This window comes from Heteronotia binoei, chromosome 13, assembly GCF_032191835.1.
Source record: "Heteronotia binoei isolate CCM8104 ecotype False Entrance Well chromosome 13, APGP_CSIRO_Hbin_v1, whole genome shotgun sequence".
Classification (NCBI taxonomy): Eukaryota; Metazoa; Chordata; class Lepidosauria; order Squamata; family Gekkonidae; genus Heteronotia; species Heteronotia binoei.
In genome coordinates, this window is record NC_083235.1 from 66141575 (window position 1) to 66166221 (window position 24647).

General features: G+C 45.7%; 1 protein-coding gene and 1 pseudogene across 3 annotated transcripts in view; both read left to right on the forward strand.

Moving 5' to 3' along the window:
• Window positions 1-24647, forward strand: part of TMEM104 (transmembrane protein 104) — a 495754-nt gene that overhangs the window by 93604 nt on the left and 377503 nt on the right. For all 3 annotated transcript variants that reach the window (XR_009556101.1, XR_009556102.1, XM_060251932.1), the window contains exon 8: window positions 5455-5548. Coding sequence is in view for 1 of the 3 variants with exons in the window: in XM_060251932.1 (XP_060107915.1) it covers window positions 5455-5548 (94 nt within the window). In the remaining 2 variants the exon portion in view is untranslated. The remainder of the gene's footprint in view (window positions 1-5454; window positions 5549-24647) is intronic.
• Window positions 14810-15491, forward strand: LOC132581745 (sperm-associated antigen 7-like; annotated as a pseudogene).

Here is a 24647-nt window from a genome sequence, read left to right on the forward strand (position 1 = left end):
TAATCAAAATAAAACATTATTTTATCATATAACTGTAACAGAAGGATGTAAATCGTGGATCAAAAGTAATTTCATTTTACTTTGGGTCAAAACTTCTTGGTCGTATCTTGGAATTCAGGTCCAATTGCAGCTAATTCGGTTATTAAAAGTCAGTCACATGAGAATCTCTGTATTGATTAACGAATGAATGCATAGGTGGGACAAGCATTTTCTTTCTCTTTGTGAGAGAGTCAATATTGTTAAACCTCTAATCCTTCCAAAATGGATGTATTATATTAGAGGCATTCCAATATATATACTGAAAAACTTATTAAACAGATGGCAACATGATTTTAATGCCTTTATTTGGCACTATAAAAAACTGAGAACTAATTTTGCTACTCTCCGGAAGCCAGTATGAGAGGGTGGATTGGCACTCCCTGATTTAACCACCTACTATGATGTGACCGTATTGGCCAATCTGGTTAAAGAGTATAGGACATCTTACCAAGCCGATTGGAAAACTACTGAAGAGTATAGCTTGTACACATTTACGTTTCAGGAAATATTATGGAATGAAGGGGGAAAGCTCACTGGTTCTAGCCATTCAAATTTGTTTATTTATGTTACCTTGAAAACTTGAAAGAAATATCAGAATCAACTGGTACCTCCTATGTCAATCTTGACAAATTTTACTAGCCAACCCTGGTTTCTCCCCAGGTGTGCACTGAATTCTTTTACTTTATGGAAACAGGCAGGAATCACACAAGTTATAGGGCGTTTTCGCACTGACCTTAATCAGCAACGACGCCCCTCTTCACCGCACAGGATCGGCGCGGATTTCGCACTAATTGCCGCGAAGCACCCAGAAGAGCCGGAAAGTCCCGCGGCTTTTGCGGCGCAAATGGAAACTGGTTTTTGGCGGTTTCCGTTTGCGCCGCAAAAGCCGCGGGACTTTCCGGCTCTTCCGGGTGCTCCGCGGCAATTAGTGCGAAATCCGCGCCGATCCTGCGTGGTGAAGAGGGGCGTCGCTGCTGATTAAGGTCAGTGCAAAAACGCCCATAGACATCACAACCCAAAGGCAGTTGTTGGGGAAAAAACAAATTAGAAGACATCATATTCAATTATTTGTATTTACAAATTCATAGTTTAGTTACCTGTTCTACTTCTGTTAAGTCTTTTCATATCTTACTGTTGGAATTTGAAAAACTTATATATTTTTACACAACTCCTATACAGAGTTTAATTTCTAAATTGTATTTTCTACTACTTCATCTAGTACCAACAAAACAATTACCATATCAACTAGGGATCTTAATAAAGAGTTGTTGGAGCACCAGTGGTCTTTAATTGGAATTCCCCTATGTTAACTTCAAAGGTTATCAACATTCCAATGCATACTTCCAAAATAAACTCATGATAGCATCTCATACCTGAACAATTAATACACTATATCCCATCAATGTCAGCTCTTTGTCGGAAACAATGTGAGGAAAAGGGATTTTTTTTTTCATAGTTGGTGGTCCTGTAAAGTCATTCAGGATTTTTGGACTCAAGTTTGATCAGAAATCTCTCAGAAACAGGCTTTACAATTCCAGCAGTTCCTGAACTTATATTATTAAATCTGCGAGATAATATCAAAACCTCCCAAACTACCAAAGAACTATATTGATATTATTAACAGCAGCAAAAAGACTTATAGCTGAAAAAATGGAAACAGGCTAAACCTCCAGCTATTCAGATGTGGTATACCAAGGTTTGGAATCTATTTATTTTTGATACAGATACTTCAGCCAAATTTGACAAATGTTTATATACTTGAAACGTATTAGACAAATGCTTGCCTTTTCCTAAACCATAATAGAAATTCAAGGACATTCTCAAGAATTTCTCCAAATGCTACCTATTATTCTTTGCTAACTTTATATTAATAATCGAGCTTTTTGGCAGATACTACATGGGCAATAAGTATTTCTACGTACCCATTGCTCAATGGCACAGTGTTGTAAAAGATTTTATTTTCTTCATTTTATGGAATATATAGTTGTGTAGTTTGCTGTCTCTTCAATAAAAACTTGTTGGAAACTGGAAAAAAATCTCTTTGTGCCACCCCCCTACTGCTACCCAATTTTCAAAAAAATTCCAGAAGAACCTCTCTTGCTTTGCTTGCTCCTTAGCTTTTTCTGCCTTTCATTTGTGGAACTGAACTCCAGATGGCTGGGTTTTTTTATCAGCCATAGCTCCCTAAAAAATGACCATATTAGTTTAAGATTAGTCCAGGAATAAGCCAGGACTCTAGTTAGCACAAACTCTCTTGGTCCAAGCCAAGCAAGACCAGGAGACAGGGTGGAGCACGCTGCATGGGAGTGAAGCTAGCCAATCATGGGGTAAGTAATAGTGAGGCAACGTGACGTAATGTGACCCTTCGCTCCAGGCTTTGCTGCTGGTGGAGAACAGACCAATTGATTAGATTTGTATTCCTCTCCTTTCCCTACCAAGCAGGGAAGTTAAAATAGAAACAGAGCTAGAAGGTGCCTTAAGGGTCATCTAGTCCAACCACTCTCAAGGCAGGGAATTCACAACTACTTTCCCCCAGTGATCCCCTGCTTTATGCCCTGAGAAAGGCAAAAAATCCCTCCAGGATCCCTGGGCCAATCTGGCCTGGAGAAAAATCCCTTCCTGATCCCAGAGTGGCAATTGGCATTACCTGCGCATATATGAAAGGGGCACAAGGGCCAAGCACTGGCTCACCCCTTTCTGTGCTCCCTCTCACAATCTCAATTCCTAGTGAGCTGTTGAATCAGCATTGCTTTAGATGGCCTTAGAATGGAAGAGGGAAGAATGCTGTAAGCCGCTTTGGGTCCCCATTGGGTAGAAAAGCGGGATAGCACAAGAAGTAAATAAAGTAAAGCAGAGGGAAATGGGGTTGGGCTAGGGACTGAAACTGGAAATGGTGCTATTTAATTTGTTCCTCTGGTATCCGGAATCTGGGATGAGCCAACTCTGCAGGTAACACCAAATTACTCCAAAAAGTGACGCCAATATGGATAGTGTTCTGCTGTCATGATGGACAACTCAGTGAAATTGCCAACTCAGCATACAGGCACAGGAAGAAAAACAAATTGTGAGCCAGGGACTAAAGCAGAACAATCAGTCATTGTAAAAACCCCACTTGGCTCTCAACACAAGACAGCGCCATTATGATTAAGCCACTGCAAAAAGGGCATCTGTGAGCTAAGGAAAAAAAGCAACCAGAACAACGGGCTAATGAAAATGACCCATGTTGTGAAGTACCTGGGGAAATATTTTCTATTTCTCTATAAACTAGAACTCAAAGCCCACCCAATGAAAATGACAGTCAGTAAATTCAGAACAGACCAGAGATTCCTAACTGTTAATCCATTATCATGCTCCTCCTAGTACACACATCACCCTTTAATGCTCAAATACTTACAAGCCCCACAAGGTGACTGTTGGGGGGAGATGAAGGGAAGACGAGTATAAGCCACTTTGAGACTCCTTAAGGTAGAGAAAAGCAGAGTATAAACACCAACTCCTCTCCTTTTCTTCTGTTGGAAACTGGATGCTAGACTCAAGGCCGGCTCACCCACTAAGCAAACTAGGCGGTTGCCTAGGGCAGTTGTCGTGGGCTCCCCCCCCTTCTGGTGTCCACGACAACTGCCTCGTTTGCCTGCCTGCTTCCCCCCTACCGCCACACACCTTCCCTCCCAACCCTGCAGTGCAATGCAGTGGCGTGCTCCATGGGCCCCCCCATCACTGCACCAAGGCTGGGCCCTACCAGTTTCAGTGCGGCCGGCACACCATCTTCTATTTGAAGCCCATGCAGGAGAAGGCTTCACTCCCCCTCACTTCTTATATTTTTATATTTCAATTTCTGGTTCCATGAAGGAGGTGGAGCGAAGCCTTCTCCCACACAGGCTTCAAAGCATTAGATGCTGGTTACATCAAAGCCGGTAGGGCCCAGCCTTGGTGCGGCTTGGCGCACTGTGATGCGGGGGTGGGGGCAGAGCACGGCTGCATTGCAGCGCTGGGGAAGGAGGGAAGGCGAGCAGCGGGGGGCATGGCAGGGGGAGCCGAGCCTGGTCACACCGGGGGGGGGGGGGCGATGAAGTGCGGTGCCATGTTGCAGCGCTGCGAGAGCTGGGGAGTGGTGGGCAGGAAGCCTGCCTAGGGTGCTATGCACCCTCGGGCCAGCACTGGCTAGACTAGGTAGCCTCCTCTTGGTCTGACCCAGCATGCCTCCACTGACAGATGGGCCTCTCTGGAAAGGGAGTTTCACAACTGAAAACAAGACACCCCTGGAAGAAGAAGAAGAAGATATTGGATTTATATCCCGCCCTCTACTCCGAAGAGTCTCAGAGCGGCTCACAATCTTTTTTACCTTCCTCCCCCACAACAGACACCCTGTGAGGTGGGTGGGGCTGGAGAAGGCTCTCACAGCAGCTGCCCTTTCAAGGACAACCTCTGCCAGAGCTATGGCTGACCCAAGGCCATTCCAGCAGGTGCAAGTGGAGGAGTGGGGAATCAAACCCGGTTCTCCCAGATAAGAGTCTGCACACTTAACCACTACACCAAACTGGCTCTCCACCAGGGTGGGGAGCCAGTTTGTGCCTCAGGGATATGTTGTGCCTCAGATAGCAGCTGCCTTCCCCAGAAGAGCCTCTTTCTGTTATAATCAGAGGACGGTGACGGCTACTTGACAAGAAGCAAACAGGAGTCAGACTTTGGTTTCATTCAACCTTGTGTTGAATCGCCTGCTAACTGTTAATTCAGATCAAACCAATTGCATGGAGAATTCACCCTTGGAAGATATATGACAGGCTTCATACTGTTTACCTCAGCCTCCTCCTTTTTTACTAGAAAATTTACACCTGACAGACATGTAATGCTGATGGTCAGTTTTCTACCTCTTGAGGTCTGTGCTCCAGGCGGCTGCCTAGTTGGCCTAATGGAAGTGCTGGTCCTGGTTGGAAATAGGAGAAGAGTGAACAATTTTAAATTGAATCAAGAATGGCAATCTTTTTTTTGCCTGCTATAATTTTATTTTGATTTTTCTGTTTTCTTTATATGATATCTACATCTGTTATTCTTGATATAATTTCTGTGTGCTATACATTTAATATTCAGTTCTATAATATCGTCAGTTCATTAATTTATAGTCCAAAGCTCTTTGGGATCAATCCATCAGTGTTTTATTGGTTTTTAGCATATAAGATTAAACAGAAGGGAAAATCTCATAGCAGCTATAGCAAATGTTTGTGAGCCAAGTGCAGACAATGCTCTGATTCTGCGTGAGGCAAGAAGGAAGCATGTCGCTTGACGACAAGCAAGGTGTCTTCCCGTTAAACAAATTACAGCTCAGACAAATCCTGTTATATACTTGTCTAGAAGAGGTTTCTCCTCTGTAATTGTACGATTTTCTTAAATCTGAAATTTGTTTCTTATCTGTTTCAGGCAGTCTTTACACTCCTGCTGGGTCCATTCACCTTTTTTAATGTGCAGAAAACAAAATATCTACAGATTATTACATCACTGATGAGATGGATAGGTAAGTCCATGAACCTCTGCTCTTTGACCCGTGTATACATAAGAATGCACAGTATCTCCGTTCCACTAATCCAACTTCTCTGGTGCCACCCCAACAAAAGGGACTAAACACCACTACTCAGAGATCTAATTCTTGGATTGATTGCTCTTTTGCAACTTTTCCTGCAATATAAAACTATAAATAAATAAATCATGTGCATCATGCACCAGTAATTCTTATTGAAAATCCAAATAAGTTGTTAACCCTTTGCGTCAGGAAAAAGGTGTAGTCCATATGTACACTTAATAAATCATTTAAGATAATAATTTCAGCATTTAATAGTCTTTTTACTAGAGAGAACTGAGATACTTTAAAGGTTACTAGTGGCAACGATTTTTTAAATAACTTATTTGGCATCTGATGTGAATCCTGCTATTTGTGAGTGCATTTAAGTCGTACCTTGTAAAACAGTTTATTAGTATTGGAGCTTTCCCCGGGGCGGGGGGAGGAGAGATAGCAAGAGAGCATTTATACTCTTTAAGAAGAAATACTAGAAAAAGATCATAATGAATCATGTAACAGAGAATATACCTAGAAAACTAGGATGTAGTGAAGGACTGGTTCAAATATAACAGGTAGGCTGCTAGCAGAGATCACTGTTTGTTGCTGTGAAAAGCTAGCTTGCTCTGGCCAGAATTCAAAATGTTAAAAATCAAGGTGGACCGTTGAGACCCTACTTAGTACCTGAAGGGTCACCTTCTCCCTTATTTATTACCGACTGAGGTCATCATAATCAGGCACTATTCTGTATGCTCCCATGTTCTGAAGACAGATGGTACACAGATGTGGGTTTTTCTTAGCAGTCACACCTACGTTTTGGTATCCCCTCCCCACAGTATTATGTGTCCTTTAACTGCCAGAAAAATATGTTTTTATTCTCTCAGGTCTCTTAGAAGCCCCTCAACACATACACACATTTGGCTTTAACTATCCTACCTTATTTGGATAATTTTAGACTTGATTTTAACGGCTTGTTTTAAAACTGGTTTTAGAATCTTTAAGATGATGTTCTTTTATCAGATATTACTGCTAGTTTTAAACTGTTGAATATGTTTTGTTTCTAATTACTTTATTGGTTCTTTATTATTAAACTGTTGTTTAATAAAAGACATTATGATATTGGGGGGGGGGGTTGTTTTTGGTCCCTTTGTTAGTACAGAATTTGACCTCTTTCACCACTGTTGCACTTTCAGCAAATTACTTACCAAGATCTCTTTCCCAGTCAGTCACGGCCAGGGAGGGAGGGGGGCGGAATTTATCACAATGTGTATGGCTTTTCATTTCTCTTGAACCGTATTTGCTATATAGTTGCCCATATCCAAGTGGAGCGATCCTGTTGGATTTCTTCATAATCCACTTTGCTTTCACCATGGGAAGGGCCATATGTTCACTCGTAGAGTGCATGTTTCGCATGCAAGGTTCTGTCTCAGGCACCTCCAGTTAGAAACTTTCAAGCATTGCAAGAGGCTTTTCTTCTCCTGAGACCATGAAGAATGTTGGATCCCATAACCTATAGGTCCAAGCATCTGAAATCTTTCTTGTATTCCCCTCCTCCTGCCATCCTTTCCAAACTCAAGAAAGTTGTTTCTTGTGACTGTGGAATCCGTGGAGACCAACAACTACGAGGGTTGTCAGTCTGCACTGAAGAAGGCTAAGCAGTTGTGATCTTCCCTGTTTTCCACCCCCTACCCCACCCCAGTTTTTTTTTTAAAAATAGCCTTTCACTTCTCTAATATGGCTGTTTGTCCACCCAGGTCTCGTGACTTAAGAAATAATCTTTCTGGGGAGGTCAACAGGTACCGCTAGGAGGCAAAGGCATGCAGAACATAGACATGGACCAGCATCTTCTGCTAGCAAGTGGCTGGATCCAGCCTAGGTGTTAGGAACATATCAGTGAATTCAGCTCAGACAGTAGCTCTTTGCTTGTAATAAACTTGTCACCAGATGCCTTCTAAGCCACAAATAAAACATTAGGGCATAAAGACAGCACTCCAGATTTGGAAAGCCAGTTTGGTGTAGTGGTTAAGTGTGCGGACTCTTATCTGGGAGAATCGGGTTTGATTCCCCACTCCTCCACTTGCACCTTCTGGAATGGCCTTGGGTCAGCCATAGCTCTGGCAGAGGTTGTCCTTGAAAGGGCAGCTGCTGTGAGAACCCTCTCAGCCCCACCCACCTCACAGGGTGTCTGTTGTGGGGGAGGACGGGAAAGGAGATTGTGAGCAGGTCTGAGACTCTTCGGAGTGGAGGGCGGGATATAAATCCAATATCTTCATCTACCTCACAGGGTGTCTGTTGTGGGGGAGGAAGGGAAAGGAGATTGTGAGCAGGTCTGAGACTCTTCGGAGTGGAGGGCGGAATATAAATCTAGAATCTTCATCTACCTCACAGGGTGTCTGTTGTGGGGGAGGAAGTAGGGTGACCATAATGTCTGAAGGCCAGCCAGGGACACTGGGGGGGGGGGGGGGGTGCGCGCGCGCGAAGCGTGCGTGCCGCCGGAAACAGGAAGTGACGTCACTTCCGGTGACGTCACTTCCGGTGATGTCATGCCACCACCGGAAACAGGAAGTGGCATCACTTCCTGTGACATCATTTCCCCCGCGTCACCTGCCGGAAACAGGAAATGACATCACAGCACTTCCTGTGACGTCCCCAAAAATCCCCCAAATATCACCGCCGGAAACAATTTTGTTCTCAAATCCTGTATATACTTCATCAGTATATGGGATAAGGCACTTTCTCAACTGTGCTGCATAATGCAGCCTATTTATTTTGTCCTGTTGGCTCTGTTGGCTCTATCTGCGCCACCTTCATCACTTTCGGGGTGTGGATCCCCCAGTGGGGTGGGCTCCCGACTCCCTCCGCCGGCTGTTTCTGATAGCCCTGCGCCCCCTCTTTCATTTGATATGTGTCCCGTGCGGGTGCCACCCTCCTGCCGGGAGATGCCGCAAAATGAGCCCCCTTGAGGCTTATGGCGGCAGGGCTCGGGGGAAGCAAGCTAGACTGCTGTTCTTTTGAGGGGTTATAGAGTGTTTCGAGCCCCTCCCTGTGGCATCGGTCCCATCATTGTGGGACCCAGGGGGCCGGCGCAGCGGCCCACTGAAGCAGCCTGTCAGTCACTTCCGCATCTCGACCTGTGTTATTAGTGACAGGCTGCTTCGGCCGGGTGCTCCGCGGCCTCCCCGCGGCCTCCGCTGGTCGCTGGGGGCCTTCCAGAGTGTCTGGAAGGCCCCCAGCGACCAGCGGAGGCCGCGGGGAGGCCTTCGCTGGCCGGCGCTGGTCCGGGAAGGCCTTCCAGAGGCTCTGGAAGGCCTTCCCGGACCAGCGCCGGGTGCTCCGCGGCCTCCCCGCGGCCTCCGCTGGTCGCTGGGGGCCTTCCAGACACTCTGGAAGGCCCCCAGCGACCAGCGGAGGCCGCGGGGAGGCCTTCGCTGGCCGGCGCTGGTCCGGGAAGGCCTTCCAGAGGCTCTGGAAGGCCTTCCCGGACCAGCGCCGGGTGCTCCGCGGCCTCCCCGCGGCCTCCGCTGGTCGCTGGGGGCCTTCCAGAGTGTCTGGAAGGCCCCCAGCGACCAGCGGAGGCCGCGGGGAGGCCTTCGCTGGCCGGCGCTGGCCCGGGAAGGCCTTCCAGAGGCTCTGGAAGGCCTTCCCGGACCAGCGCCGGGTGCTCCGCGGCCTCCCCGCGGCCTCCGCTGGTCGCTGGGGGCCTTCCAGACACTCTGGAAGGCCCCCAGCGACCAGCGGAGGCCGCGGGGAGGCCTTCGCTGGCCGGCGCTGGTCCGGGAAGGCCTTCCAGAGGCTCTGGAAGGCCTTCCCGGACCAGCGCCGGGTGCTCCGCGGCCTCCCCGCGGCCTCCGCTGGTCGCTGGGGGCCTTCCAGAGTGTCTGGAAGGCCCCCAGCGACCAGCGGAGGCCGCGGGGAGGCCTTCGCTGGCCGGCGCTGGCCCGGGAAGGCCTTCCAGAGGCTCTGGAAGGCCTTCCCGGACCAGCGCCGGGTGCTCCGCGGCCTCCCCGCGGCCTCCGCTGGTCGCTGGGGGCCTTCCAGAGTGTCTGGAAGGCCCCCAGCGACCAGCGGAGGCCGCGGGGAGGCCTTCGCTGGCCGGCGCTGGTCCGGGAAGGCCTTCCAGAGGCTCTGGAAGGCCTTCCCGGACCAGTGCCGGGTGCTCCGCGGCCTCCCCGCGGCCTCCGCTGGTCGCTGGGGGCCTTCCAGACACTCTGGAAGGCCCCCAGCGACCAGCGGAGGCCGCGGGGAGGCCTTCGCTGGCCGGCGCTGGCCCGGGAAGGCCTTCCAGAGGCTCTGGAAGGCCTTCCCGGACCAGCGCCGGGTGCTCCGCGGCCTCCCCGCGGCCTCCGCTGGTCGCTGGGGGCCTTCCAGAGTGTCTGGAAGGCCCCCAGCGACCAGCGGAGGCCGCGGGGAGGCCTTCGCTGGCCGGCGCTGGTCCGGGAAGGCCTTCCAGAGGCTCTGGAAGGCCTTCCCGGACCAGCGCCGGGTGCTCCGCGGCCTCCCCGCGGCCTCCGCTGGTCGCTGGGGGCCTTCCAGACACTCTGGAAGGCCCCCAGCGACCAGCGGAGGCCGCGGGGAGGCCTTCGCTGGCCGGCGCTGGTCCGGGAAGGCCTTCCAGAGGCTCTGGAAGGCCTTCCCGGACCAGCGCCGGGTGCTCCGCGGCCTCCCCGCGGCCTCCGCTGGTCGCTGGGGGCCTTCCAGACACTCTGGAAGGCCCCCAGCGACCAGCGGAGGCCGCGGGGAGGCCTTCGCTGGCCGGCGCTGGTCCGGGAAGGCCTTCCAGAGGCTCTGGAAGGCCTTCCCGGACCAGCGCCGGGTGCTCCGCGGCCTCCCCGCGGCCTCCGCTGGTCGCTGGGGGCCTTCCAGACACTCTGGAAGGCCCCCAGCGACCAGCGGAGGCCGCGGAGAGGCCTCCCCCACCGCTGCCGGCCCCGCGCGCGGGCGGGGAAGGCGGGGAGTGAGGGAGGGAGCGTCCCTGCGCCTGCGCAGGGGCCCTGCGCAGGCGCAGGGACGCTCCCTCCCTCACTCCCCGCCTTCCCCGCCGGCGCCCGCGGCCCACCGGCTCCGGGGCTGGCTAAACCGGGACCTTTAATGGTCCCGGTATAGGCAGCCCGGGAGCCGGGATTGGGTGGCCAGAACCGGGAATGTCCCGGGAGACCGGGACGGTCTGGCCACCCTAGGAGGAAGGTAAAGGAGATTGTGAGCTGCTCTGAGACTCTTCGGAGTAGAGAGCGGGATATAAATCCAATATCTTCTTCTTCTTCATCTTCAGATAAAGAGTTTTATATAGCTATATTCAGGGGTCGTTTTGTAGAAAAATAGGTGGTGGAGCTCATCCAGGGATTGTTATGGAGCTGCAATACTATTCAATGGTCAAGGAGGTGGAACTCTCAGGAGGAGGAGGTGGAACTCTCCGAAAGGTTCAGGAGCTGTGCTCCTATGAGCTCCCACTGAATCTGAGGCCTAGCTGTATTATTTTAGCAAATGAGGGAGAAACAAGTTCTCCACAAAGCACCAATTTTATTTTATTCTGTCACTGTTTGAACAACCAATTTTCCCCCTTGTCTTTGTTGTTATTATAGTGCCACCTTTGTTTTCCTTCTGGAAACACCTTGCATATATTTAATCTAGTGAATGGAGGAATAGTGAGTTTTGAAGGGAGAACGTATTCCTGTTTGATTCCAGTTTGCTTTGTGCCACTTTCTTAAGGACGTAGGAGAGAAATAAAAGGCGTGGGGTTTTAGCCTTAGGGCAGAATAAGAGGTATAAATAAAATAATTCCCTGCAGCTTATCAGAAGCAAGAAGATCTGCCTAAATTGTCAGATGCCTTCCATTTGCTCCCAGATCTCCAGAATGCCCCCTCTAAGATCTGTAGATCACCCCTTTATGGACCATATGGCCAGATACAAGTATCACTGGGCTGGGATGTAATCCAGTATGGATAATTAAAAGGGGCACATTCTTCCAGCTGTCTGGCCTTCTACTTGCCGTGTTTGCAATTGTAACACAGTAAGTAACAAAAGCCAAATCTGGAAGTAAAATTCGGTCTCTTAATCCTGACGTTGAATTGCCAGCAGCAGTGTACACCAGGACATGGAGCAGCCTCTCTGTGACAAGGGACTGTGAGGACAATTTAACTGGTTATTATTTTTTTCTTTGGGAACATTGTTGTCACGGTTGATGTGAAGATGCGGAGAGCTTTTAATATTGCCGATTAGGTGTCGTGTAAAATTCCCAAATATCAAAATCTTCCCCTTTGTTGCATCGGCACATAAAAGCTTTGCGAGCTGTGTGTTCACTGGCAGAAAGGTATTAAGACTGAAAAATGTAATCCCTTCTCAGCTTTGTGGCCCGGTTTTGAACACCTAGTCTTCCCTCCATGAAGATACATCACACAAGCGTCATTCTGTATCTGTGACAACTCGACAGCTGTCCGGGCTGCAGTAGTAAGATCATTAAACTTCAGTATACAAGTACAACCTTGCCTCACTTTGCTTGTTGGAGAAGATAACTTTGGGAGCAGTTTGGACATCATGTAGGGAAAAGCTGCCTATTAATTTGATTCCTATAACCAGGCCAGGGGAGAATATTTAATGGATATTGGTAACATTTAATGACTATGGCAGTGCCTTGCTGTCTGTTCAGGAAATGTGGTTTTCCTAAAAGAGGGAATGTCCTCCTATGCTGGGCTTACTAAAATGTTTTTTGCATTTTGTGCAGACAGCAGGCATTCTGTGAAAGTATGGGGGTATGGTTTTAGATTTTGGCTGTTTCTTGTTACTTGAGCACAGAGAGGATTTGTGAACTCCATGCTGTTTAGAGTAAGTAAAAAAGGAATCCCTTCTTAGCTGTGATACTAAGTTGTTCACGTCTAACAACCCTCTCACTGGCCCTTACACAAGGAGAGAAAGAAGCAAATAAGCTTTTCCCTTTTTGTATCTAGTGTTGCTCTGTCCATTTGACCTCCAGTTCTATAGAAAGTATTTCCTGTAGTGGTGCCAATTGTGCTTATGGAAACCATCTTGAGCTTTCATGCCAATCTCTTTTTACGTGTGTTAGACCAGCTAATCCAGATGTGCCTATTTAACTGTTAACAGATACGTGTGTGCTGATGTTTTCTAGGGACTTTACTGCCTCAACTTGGAATGGTTAATTTTCTTGTAAATCAAATATAGCTTAGATGTTGTCTATCTTTTATGGAGAAAAGAATTTTGGGCAGCTGACCCAACTTAGTAAACTGTGCTTAAATCCTTTTGAGTGTGTCTACTATAAGAGTTTCCTTATGCTCACCGTTTCATTCAGACTGGGCCGCATCAGTCTGTTCTGTCAGATGGATGCTAAAATATTCTGTCAGGTAGATGCTAAATTAATATGACTAGGGGCCGAGCAGATCCCTTTTGGCAACAGCAAAAGTATTGAGTTTGAAAATATTATCTGAAACCTGCTTTTGTTTCAGTTGCAGCAAGTACAATCATTTTGTTTTCAAGACAGATACCTAGTGAAAGATCAGGAAGGTCAGCAATATTGTGTAAGAAATCCTTGAAACTCTTGGGCTTCAGTGTACAAGCCTGATACTCTGGGCAGCTCTGGACAGCTTGTGGGGAGGGGGAATCCGTTAGCTGGACCTTTTGGGCACGGTCTGAAAAAGTTGGAATGTCTGTCATAGCAAATAAAAGGAAGACGGGCACCTGAAACAGAGCAGGCTCCAGACCAAATGATCTCAGCACAGACTCCTGGATCCGAACTAGTTCATCTAGAGAGCTTTCATTTCTCTACATGCCTTCAACAAAAAAAAGCTAAGCTTCCCAGAGAAGCTAATCTTGTTTTGCACTATAAAAAAAGTCTTCCAAGTTTTACTTGCGCTATTATTTGTAATCTGCCTTCTCTCCCATCTGTCCTGGGTTATCCATCCTGTTTTTGCGTAGATTGCATGAATCGTAACGGATTTGAGCTTGGCAGAACTGCCTTCTAAAGGTAGTTTCCTGAAGAAAGGCTTTACAGACTGCTTCTGTGACACTCTCTTGTCAGTCTTTCCAATCTCCCCAGCAAATGCAAATGGATCAGGCTAGAGCTAAGCATGCAGTGCCTGTGCCTATGTTTCTCCAGCACATATAATAAGATGCCTTGGTGGTTAATCATGCTTTTGTGATGTAATAAAATCTCTGTCCAAAACTATACAGGAGAATTATAGGTCATGAGGAAAACACACTTGGTGGGCAGGAATTCATCATTAAACAGGGAGCTATAGTGTGTTACCCACTAGAGCATTTAATTGCAGCTTGTTAGAGTCTGGGGCTCCTAACAGGAGCTAGTGTTGGTTGGAAAGATTATAGCTGCATGATTATTGACTCTTTATTGAGCCATCACTGGCAAACCTCTTAGGCAGCCCTCACTGAAAGGCAGTTTTTGTGCATTCTGTTACAGAGGCTACATCTGTAACCATTAAACATTTTATTGCATTTTAATAATGATGCTTTCTGCAGTAAAATACTTTCCCCTCCCAGCTTTGAACTGCCTGGTTGCATTTTCTCTCGGCCCCTATTTCTCTCGATGCTGGTGTAAAATGCAGTCATTTCAGGCAAACTGGGACATCTGTCCGTATTGTCAAATTCTTGAATAGGGGAAGTTAAAGCCCCTTCCCAAAGATCGTCTTAAAACATAGGTGTTCTGACTGATAGCTTCATCTAGATTATTCAATCTTCAAAATTCTGTGACAGTGGTATGATATGGCAATAAAATTAGACAGCGCTAATTTTCCAGTTTCTGCTCCCTCCATCTCCCCCCACACACGTACTTATTTTATCTACAGAAATATGGCCCAGGAATCTGCCACATATACTGACATCCTAATTATGTACATATGAAGAAAAGGAGACATACACCAACTGAATGTTGGTGTATGGCACTTTTTTCATATGTACACAATTAGGATGTCAGTATATGTGGCAGATTCCTGGGCCATGTACACAGGCTTAAAATTTGCTTGCATCAAATATTATAAATCATTTAAAGAATGTCCCTGGGGTCATAATATGAGGAAAACCTATCAAAGGAGGCTTTTTCTGCAGCATAGCTTACATGATTCTATAAACGCTTCTGGAACAGTTACTGTTCATAGTATTTCAGGGATTAGGGATTTCTGTCTTTGGTTGAATCATACTTACACAAGACTATTTAAATTGGCTTATTTGGGGGTGGGGCTTCTGGCAGCAGTGAAGGCGGGGATGGCAGAGCTGGACCTGCTAGGCTCCATCCTGAGCTCTATGGAGCCTCCACCCAGCATGGGTGACCGCAAGGCCCACCAACCAGGGAGCAAACAGCCCAACTGAAGAAGCTGCAGGAGAAGCAGCAGAAAGTTGAGTTCCAGAAGTGGATGGAGAAGGAGGTGTCCAGCTTCTCAGGACAGCAGCCAAGCCAAGAAGAAATTTTGGGCCATGAACAAGATTGAGTGTGGCGTGTTGCACAACATGGTGGAAGTGCACGGAGTCACCTCCTTCTCATTTGTCGATGACAAGAATTTGTACTACGTCATGATTTATTAGAAGGAATTTGCTCCATCAGATGAAGAGCTGGAAACCCGCTGCAGGAGGGAGGAGTAGGATCTGCAGCAGGCTCAGGAGAAGTGCCAGTCAATGAACTGACTAAGAAGCAGGCAGAAGAGGATGCCCTGAGGGGACCAGCAGTGGTGAACCCCAGCACCAACTACAAGGACAAGTACAGCCACCTCATTGGCAAGGAGGCTGCCAATGCCATCCACACCACGGAGGCCAGCAAGGCCTACTGTGTTCCTGGGGCCAACAAGAGGGACACATACTCCATCAAGGAAGCCATAAACGAGATCTGAGCCATGAAGCACTGTGCCAGTTGGAGGAGGAGACCCCGGCGCAACCTGCCAAGAGCTCGTAGGGCAGGGCAGTCTCTACAGGGCTGTGCTCAAGTGTGTCAGAGATTCTCTCCAGAGCTTCTGCTGCTGTTTGTGAATCCTGTTTTTGGGTGCTCCAAGGAGGAGGATCTGCACCCCGTTCTCACCCCCCACCCTGATCTACCCCCCTTCCCCTTTTCTCCTTGCCCTTCTTGAGTATTTTTAACAAATAATTTTGAACAGTGTTTTGATTTTAATTCTGGCAAAGGAAGTGACTGTGGTCACTGGTGCCTTCTTAGGTAGTCAGGACTGAGCTGAGGAAGGTCACATCCTGCCCAGGAAGGTCACATCCTGTATCTTTAGAGGGCTTCAGAAGGTCAGTGATGGAGCCCCCCCCCCCCCCAGTTTCTCTTTTTTGTTGTTGAAGCCTCCCTTCCTGGACTATTGTAATTCATTCTATGCAGGGCCCGGAAATTACAACTGGTCCAGAATGCAGCAGCATGGGTTCTAACGGAACCCCATTAACAGAGCACATGCAACTAGTGCTTTGTCAGTAGCACTGGCTCCAGGTTGAATACCAGATTAGGTTCAAGGTTCTAGCATTAACCTTTAAGGACCTAAAAGTCTGGGACCAATGTGCCTTTGGGACTGCCTCTCCTAGTACTACCCCAAAGAGCATTGCACTCAGCTGAGAAAAACCTTCTGGAGATCCTTAGCTCGACAAATATCCATCTGTCATCAACCAGAGCCAAGGCTTTTTCAGCCCTGGGTCCAACCTGGTAGAACTGTCTGCCAAATGACATCGGTGACCTTGCGGGACTTAGTTCAGTTCCGCAGGGCCTGTAAGGCAGAAATGTTCCACCAGGCCTGTAGTTGAGGACATTGATGGTTTTTAATTAGCCTAGTCTCTTGTTCTATGTACTCCACCCCATGCGGTAAGCAGTCTGTTTTAGACAACATCTGAAATGGTTACTGAAATTGTTTTACTGTTTTTAGCTATCTAAATTCAATTATGATTGTAAATTTTAATGTTGTACACTGCCCTGAGCCTAAATATGGGGGAGGGTGGTCTAGAACATAAGAACATAAGAGAAGCCATGTTGGAGCAGGCCAATGGCCCATCCAGTCCAACACTCTGTGTCACACAGTGACCAAAAATTTATATCTATCTATCTATCTATCTATCTATCTATCTATCTATCTATCTATCTATCTATCTATCTATCTATCTATCTATCATCTATCTATCTATCATCTATCTATTTATTTATACACACACACACACACACACACACACACACACACTGTGGCTAATAGCCACTGATGGAATAGCCACTGATGGGTCTAAAAATTGAATGAATAAACTCCCCCCCTCCCTTACAGAGCAGCTGTGAAAAGGCTTGGTGGGATTCAGAATAGACATGGGGGACATGGCTGACTTGGGGGAGGGGGGGAGTCACAACTTGACGATGGCACAGCTGCTTCATTGCCTTGCCAGGGCTGGAAGGTTTTTATTAAGCTGGCATTTCCAGCATTTCCTCCAATGTCAAATGACTGCCCGCACTGTCTTTACAGGGCTGTAAATTCTGGCATGGTGGAGTAAAGCGAAGGGTTGTATGTGCAGCATTAAAGCCAGTTTTGAATGGTAATAAATATAAATTGGCTTATTTGGGACTTAATAAACACTATTAACGTATTGGTTTCTGAAATTCAGATGGTTAATTTAGATTACCTGTTCAGTTTCCCCAGTCTTCAAAAGATGCAGCTCTCTTCTAACTGTAATTTTTGTAAGAGTTCAGATGGCTAGTTTGGTAGAGTTTTTTAGTTTAAATTAATAGAACTAGTTCTGCATTTCTACAGAACCTTCCAAGTGTTCCTTAACCTTGAACTAGGTCCGAAGGACACATGATTTTTCTTCCCATGGTAGTTCAGTTGTCATCACCTGTCTTCTCCAAAAGAAGAATAATTGGTGAGAAACGAAGCACATCATTTCCCAGATCTCTGTACAGGCTTAGAATGCCAGCTTTTCATGACCATCATGGTGTCATTTTGAAATTAAAATGCAAATATATCTAGAGACTCCATCTCTGAACCAATGTTGCTATATCTCTTAAAATTAGATATTGCTAATTGAAAGAAGAGAGGGAGAATGGTTCAGTATTGGAAGTTCTGGCTATAGGGATATAAAATCTATTATTATTTCCTTTCTCCTCCAGTGAAATAAATCTGCCAGTATTCTCACCATTTAGACATTCACTCTTTCTGTGGTAAAAATTGGAGTGTAACATGAAAGTTTATGAAAGGGCCAGAAATTGTGCTTTTTAGAATATGCTTGACACACTAATGGAGGGCTGGTGGAAGAGGAGGAGGGAGAAGGAGGAGGAGATTGGATTTATACCCTGCCCTACAAGGAGTCTGAGAACAGTTTACAATCTCCTTTGCCTTCTCCTCCCTACAACAGACACCCTGTGAAGTAGGTGGAGCTGAGAGAGCTCTAACAGATTGCTCTTGTGAGGAACAGCGCTGTGAGAACTTGTGACTAACTCAAGGTCACATCAGCAAGTACATGTGGAGGAGTGGGGAATCAAACCTGGTTCTCCTAGATAAGAGTCCGCGCACTTAACCACTACACCAAACTGCCTGAGCCATAAAATATTGCTTTGATTTAACAATGCCTGATAGATGCCCTTCTCTTATTAAGGGTGTGTGTGTGAGAGAGAGAGAGCGTTTGTGCACATGTGTATACATGCTTTCCTTAGTTCCTGTTAGAGAAGGCAAGCAGCTGTCAGTTTTCTCATGGATAAATAATTCAGTATGAGAGAAGAAAATGTATTTAAAATAAATTTGAAATACCATACTTTTTGTAATCTGTCATGTTTTGGAAGCATTTCTTAGTCACTTGTTAGTTTCAAATCAAGACTTCTGTAGAGTGCTTTATTTGGCTATCTGGGATTCTGCTAGATAGATATGTGTGAGCATTGCCATTCGCTTTTGGGAAAGTATCCTCTAAACCAGGGGTGGCCAAACTTCCTTAACATAAGAGCCGCATAGTATAAACGTTGGAGGTTTGAGAGCTGCAAGACATGAATAATTATTACACTCACATCTATATTAAAACTCTTAATACTTTCTTTGCACAGAAAGATAAAGTACTTATGTATGCACTTTACAACACAACCATGCTAGAAGAAGACTTTAAAAAAAAATAAACCAAAGGCTGGTTAGAACAGTTCCCATAAAACCAGCATAGGGAAAGGTTAGGAAATTATATAAATCACTGACCACCATTTGCATCATTATGCATCTCTCTTTGTTTGACACTAAGGTTAGTAAATACAGCTCCTAAAAGAGCCATGAAACTAAGGGGGAACCCTGCTACGTCCTTTTTAATTCTGTCCCTCCTCCCAGCGGCACCCTCAACTCTTGCACTCTCTTTCCCCACTCTAGGTTTCCAGGCAACCTCTTTGATGGAGGAGAAGAGCTTGCAAGGCTGCCTATTTCCCACTCCTTCCCTGCTTCACACAAGGCAGAAATAGTCGCCTACCTATGGGTCAGCACTCAGAAGGTTGCCTAAGGTCCTGACGCTAAGCATGCTTACTTGAGAATAAGCCTGCATGAAGTTCCTCCTCAGCCTCCAGCAACCACACATGTGTAGGAGAGCCACATGTGGTTCCTGAGCCACAGTTTGGCTACCACTGCTCTAAACTTTAACGGTCATAAATTAGCATTTCCCCCCTCTCAAGATCCTGAATTTTGTACTCAGCACTCTATTCTCCCAGAAGACCCACTGAGTTCATTCAGGCCTTAGACCTGCTTGTGTGTCTCATGGATGGGTGAGTAAGTTGGGAAGAACATAAAAGGAAGTGTAAAATCCCATCCATCAGGCTTCTGCAGCAGAAAGATTTTTAATTTGCACACCAAGTGAAGGCTGTATAGTTTATGGACCCTTATCCACGACATTTTTGTCACCCAATCACCTGAATGAGCACCAATGGCAGATGTAACATAATGCCCATTTTTATGGAATGACATATGCAACTTTCAGGATATGTCTGTTCAGTTAAAATGCAACAGGATAGCAGGCAGTGTTCCCCCTAAGCTGTGCATGTGAGCAGTCATTCATTAACACAGGACACCCCACTCAGCAGCAATCTGGAACCACGCAGGGTCTTGCTCTGCCCATTTTAAGATTACAGCAGTTATATTCTGCTCAGGATGTGAACTGCTCTGCTCAGTAGGGGGAAAATTAGAAAGATCATTGATAGCAGGCACATTGCTATTATTGTTGCTAGAAAAACTAGAGGAAAGCTTAGCCATCTACTTGATAGCAGCACTTAGCAAAATAGCTTTCCCATGTCACTGCCTGGCCAATCTGAAGTGGTGTACTAAGATCAGGGCAGTAGGGGGGTGATCCACTCCGGGTGCAGGCAGTAAGGGTATAAGTCGGTCTGGATCTGGTGCCTGCCAAGAGGCTGGGCAAGTGCAAGGAAATCCTAGCACCCAACTCCCAAGGAGGCAGCAGCAACCAGCCCAGTCCAGTACTCATCTCCCTCCCTCCAGGCTCTGCATGGGCTGTTCATGTTTTTCAGGGTCAGCTGCTTGATAATATAGTTTAATATTAGGAACTGCTAGACCTCCTTTTTTAAAAAAATCTTGTAATACTTTGCATCTGACTCTTGGTTTTGCCATCCCATATAAAAATACTGATTTGCCTTTGCCAAGTCTTTTAGAGTCTTCTCTTATATATTTATAAATCGGTAACATCTGAAATTTAAAAAAAATTCAGTTTTGGTAATATATTCAGCTTTATTGCAGAGGTTCTTTCCAGCCATGATACATTCAACTTAGACCATCTTTCCAAGTCTTTTTGTGTTTTCCTCCAAACCTCATTGTAATTGTCACTAAATAGTGTGTCCATTTTCCCAGTCAGGTTCACTCCTAAATATTTAACTGGTTTTATTGCTAATTCACACCCTGTAGTTTTCTTGATAATTTCCTCTTAATGTCTTGTTAGACATTTGGTGATTATTTTTGGTTTTTTTCCTGTTAATTTTAAAGCTTGAGATCTTTCAGTTTGTTCTGTAACATACTGCAGTGTCTTATGTGGATTTAAAAATGTCCGAATGATGCCATCGACATAGCTTTGCCATTTAAATTCCTGTGCATCTACTTTCAAGCCTTCAGTGTTTGAATCCTGACTAATTTTGGATGCAGAAATTTCCATGGCAAGAATGAATAGCAGTGGTGCTAGTGGACAGCCTTGTCATGGTCCTTTCTCAATTTGAAATGTTAAAACTCCATTGATTCACATTTTTGTGTTCTGGTTCATATATATCCCATGTATCCAGTTCACAAGCCTAGGTCTGAAGTTTAAATATTGTAGAAAGTCCTAGAAAGAAGGTTCAAGAAAGACTGTCAAAAGCTTTTCAGTGTCTAAGAAATGCTGCTTCCCCCATCCCCCCTTTTCCATAAGCTCCATTGCATCAATAACAGAATGCACATTTTCCTTCATATATGTCATAGGAACAACCCTGTCTGATCAGGATGAAAACAGTTCCGTTTTCTAATGTCAGTGTGATTCCTCAAACCTTCCATATCCTTTTACAGGTCTATTCCTGTTGGCACAATTCTTTTCAGATCCTGCTGATGGTCTGTGAGCTCACTCATCCGTCTGCGAGCTCACTCTCTGCAGATCTCCTTGTTCCTAACAAGGCCTTCACAATTCATTTTAGTTCTTGAAGTTATTTGATTTTCTGTTCTTGGCATCTGCATACATGCTAAATTTTATGAACATTTTACATGTGCTAAAGCTTGTGCTTTAAAGAAAAGTGGAAGAGGAGATGCCACCTTGAGGAGAGTTGGTGGGAAAGCAGATTGGTCCAAGGCTACTGTTCTAAGTGTGGAGAGCCAGTTTGGTGTAGTGGTTAAGTGTGCGGACTCTTATCTGGGAGAACCGGGTTTGATTCCCCACTCCTCCACTTGCACCTGCTAGCATGGCCTTGGGTCCGCCATAGCTCTGGCAGAGGTTGTCCTTGAAAGGGCAGCTGCTGTGAGAGCCCTCTCCAGCCCCACCCACCTCACAGGGTGTCTGTTGTGGGGGAGGAAGGGAAAGGAGATAGTGAGCTGCTCTGAGACTCTTCGGAGTGGAGGGCGGGATAGAAATCCAATATCTTCTTCTTCTTCTTCTACCTGACAGTAAACACAATGGAAATCAATGTGGCTTTCCATCTTGTATTACTCAAGCAAGATACTTTTGTGCCCACACTACCATATTTGTCGTTTCTCCTCAATTTAATACTGGAAGCCACATTAATTTCAATTGTATTGGTTCCCTGAATCATAGGTGCCAGTCATAGCAATCCAGTGTACCTGTGATACAGAAACAAAGTTATGCTACTGTAGTTTAATTTGTCTGAGTTTTCCTCCCAAGTTTTGTGGCCTTTCAAAAGAAACTTGATGAAGAGTTTTTAAAGCATTGTATTCTTCAATTAGAATATATTTTAATCAGTTAAATGCAAAGCGGATCTTAAGGAAAAGTTTTAATCTGTTGAACCAAATTTGAAAATTTCTGCGTCATCCCTTTTGGTTACCCTTCTTCCGTTTGCTTCCATCTTGTTTCCGAGCTGGAGCTTTCTCGATGTGCAGCGTTGGTTAGAAAACCCAGGTCTAGGGATCTCGAGGCTACCATGTTAATATTGCTTGAAACTGTTACTTATGCATGGAAGGTAGTCATCTGCTATGTGTGACTGCAAGAGGAGCAAACTATCACTGAAGCATCTCCAAAGGGCATTTGCCCCAGGGAGATAGCACTAGCTTCTCCTCTTTTTCTTTGCCTCCAGGTGCTTCCTTCCGCTAAGAGTGTATCCTGCTGCTTTTTCCATGAGGAGTAAAGCAAGAGGGGATTTATTGTGAGAAGGTGATTCATTATCATTATGCTCTGGCATATTGATTCTCCGCTTTGGAAAGGAAACTCAGTCATGCCATCAGCTAGTGCTGATGGATAGATCTGCCACAAATGTGTCAAAAATTTTAGTACAGGGCTTGCTTAAACAAATGGCTCAAAGTAGGCTAAGAGCAATGGGGCATGGGGATCCGCCCTTTGTATTAGTATTGTGTTGTGGGGTTTCATGCTGTGATCTGTTTGGAGAGATGACAACTAAAATAAGGTGTGTTCTGTGCATATTAGTGGCATTTGTTTTGATTACCGTAATCTTGGCTTCTGGCTTGGAGAACGGCTGTCACTGACAAAAGGTACAAGAACTGAACTGATGGGAAAAGGGAGACCATTCTATGTATTTCTGTATTCTAACTAGAGAGCAGCTCTTTGACTTTTTTCTTCCACATACCTAGAACTTCTCTCCAGAGTTGGCTGAAACGTTTCTTGAAGTGTTTGAACAATGTTAAGATAGTTGAGTATATTCACTTTGTCAGAATGGCAGCCGCTGCGTGCTTGATCAATGAAATTCTCCAGGAGTCTGTTTATATTTCTGCACAGCTCAGTAGGGAACACAAATATTGTATTTATATTCCATTTTCATAAATGCAGACAAATGCCATTCATTTATGACAATGTATTACTCTGAACAAGTTTTTTACTGACAAGCCCACTTGCAGGGGAGGGAGGACTATAAATAAAATAAATCAAATCAAGACAGAGAGCCTTAAAGCGTAAGCATCCCCATCAACTCTTTATCAGCTCACTGACTCTTTGTCATTGAGCGAGTCCAGTCCTGAACTCTGTATAACAACCTATGGTGTTTCCAATCCTATTGATTATTTTGAGTCCCTTGCACCAGCCTGATGTTTTCCTGGGCTTAACTTTTTCTCTCCCAATAGTGTGTATGTGAGACAGGAAAAGTCCATCATGTTCTATCACACAGTTCTCGATGAGCTCGGAAAGACTGCATTAACTTTGCCCATTCCCTGACAGTTCTGTGTCTTTATCTTTCATCACAAATGGAATTTTTAATATCCCCAGGCTTTCAGACTTTCCCTGAGTACCACTGTTTGGATATAAGCTCATACATATTCATTTCACATCTGGCCGTAAGAGCAGTTCCCACTTGTACAGTTGTCCTCTAAAATCAGTATCTTCTGGGGCAAGTCGGTTAGACAGAGTTTTCTTTCTTGCAGGACCTGCTAAGGAAAGTTGTTCTCATCCCTCTGAATTGCTTGCAGAATTTCTCTTATTCAGATTTACTTGTGTCCTTAAAGGGAGAGGCAAAGGATGGAAGTTGGTCTTGCTTCTTACTCATATGCTTTATAAAACTGGTCATGTTACTCAGATACGGTAGGTCTGCACTGTTGGCTGGAAATGCCCCAAGCAAAAGAGTATGTGTTCCTTAGGAAAAAGTGATTGTTTATATGGAAGTATGAGAGCATAGGATGTATTCTCTGAGAACTTCTTGTTACTTTAGTTGGAAAAAACACAGATACAAATGTAAAAGTACTCATTGGTTTTATTTTTTCAAAAAACAAAGATTGAACAATCTTAATTCCTTATCCAGGGCCTTAAGGCAGAACCGCATTCCATAGTCAAGAATGCCACATTGTTTAAGAGTTCAGATTAGCAGCTGCGTCTTCACCCTAAAAGGGGGAGACTAGGGACCCTCTCACTTCATGAGTCACAAAGCGCAAGACATTTGGGGAATGCTCTAGCATTCAAAGACCAGAATTCCACTGGAATGACCAAAGAAAAAAGATATGGGAGGAGGGATGTTGAATAGAACCAGCTATGAAACTGGAGACAACTCCAGAGCAGAGACAACTGATCAGTTAAATCCCTTTTGCCAACAATACCCAAAATACAGCTGTAAAGGTAGAGCATTTGAACCTAGCTCCAAAAGAGTCATCTTTTGCCTCCTTGAAATCTCCAGGGTGGTGTTCAATAACCATTTGTCTCCATTACCAACTTCACATTTCAGGAGAGGTTTAGCTAAAAGGTTTTGTAAACAGTGCTGAGATTCTAGAAATAAGATGCCAGCGTGCTGGCAGGCTGTAGGGGTGGAGAGGGACAGCCTGGGGGCCAGAAAAGGCCCAGAAGCTTCTGTTAAATAGGTGCTGTGTTGCAAAGTCAGATGCTGGAATATGAGCTGTAGGTCTGAAAACACCCCATTCAAAAGAGTATGTTGTGGTCAGGAGATAAAACATTTTGGCATTATCTGTGGACTGGAAGTAGGGAGTTTTCTTGCTCCCAACAT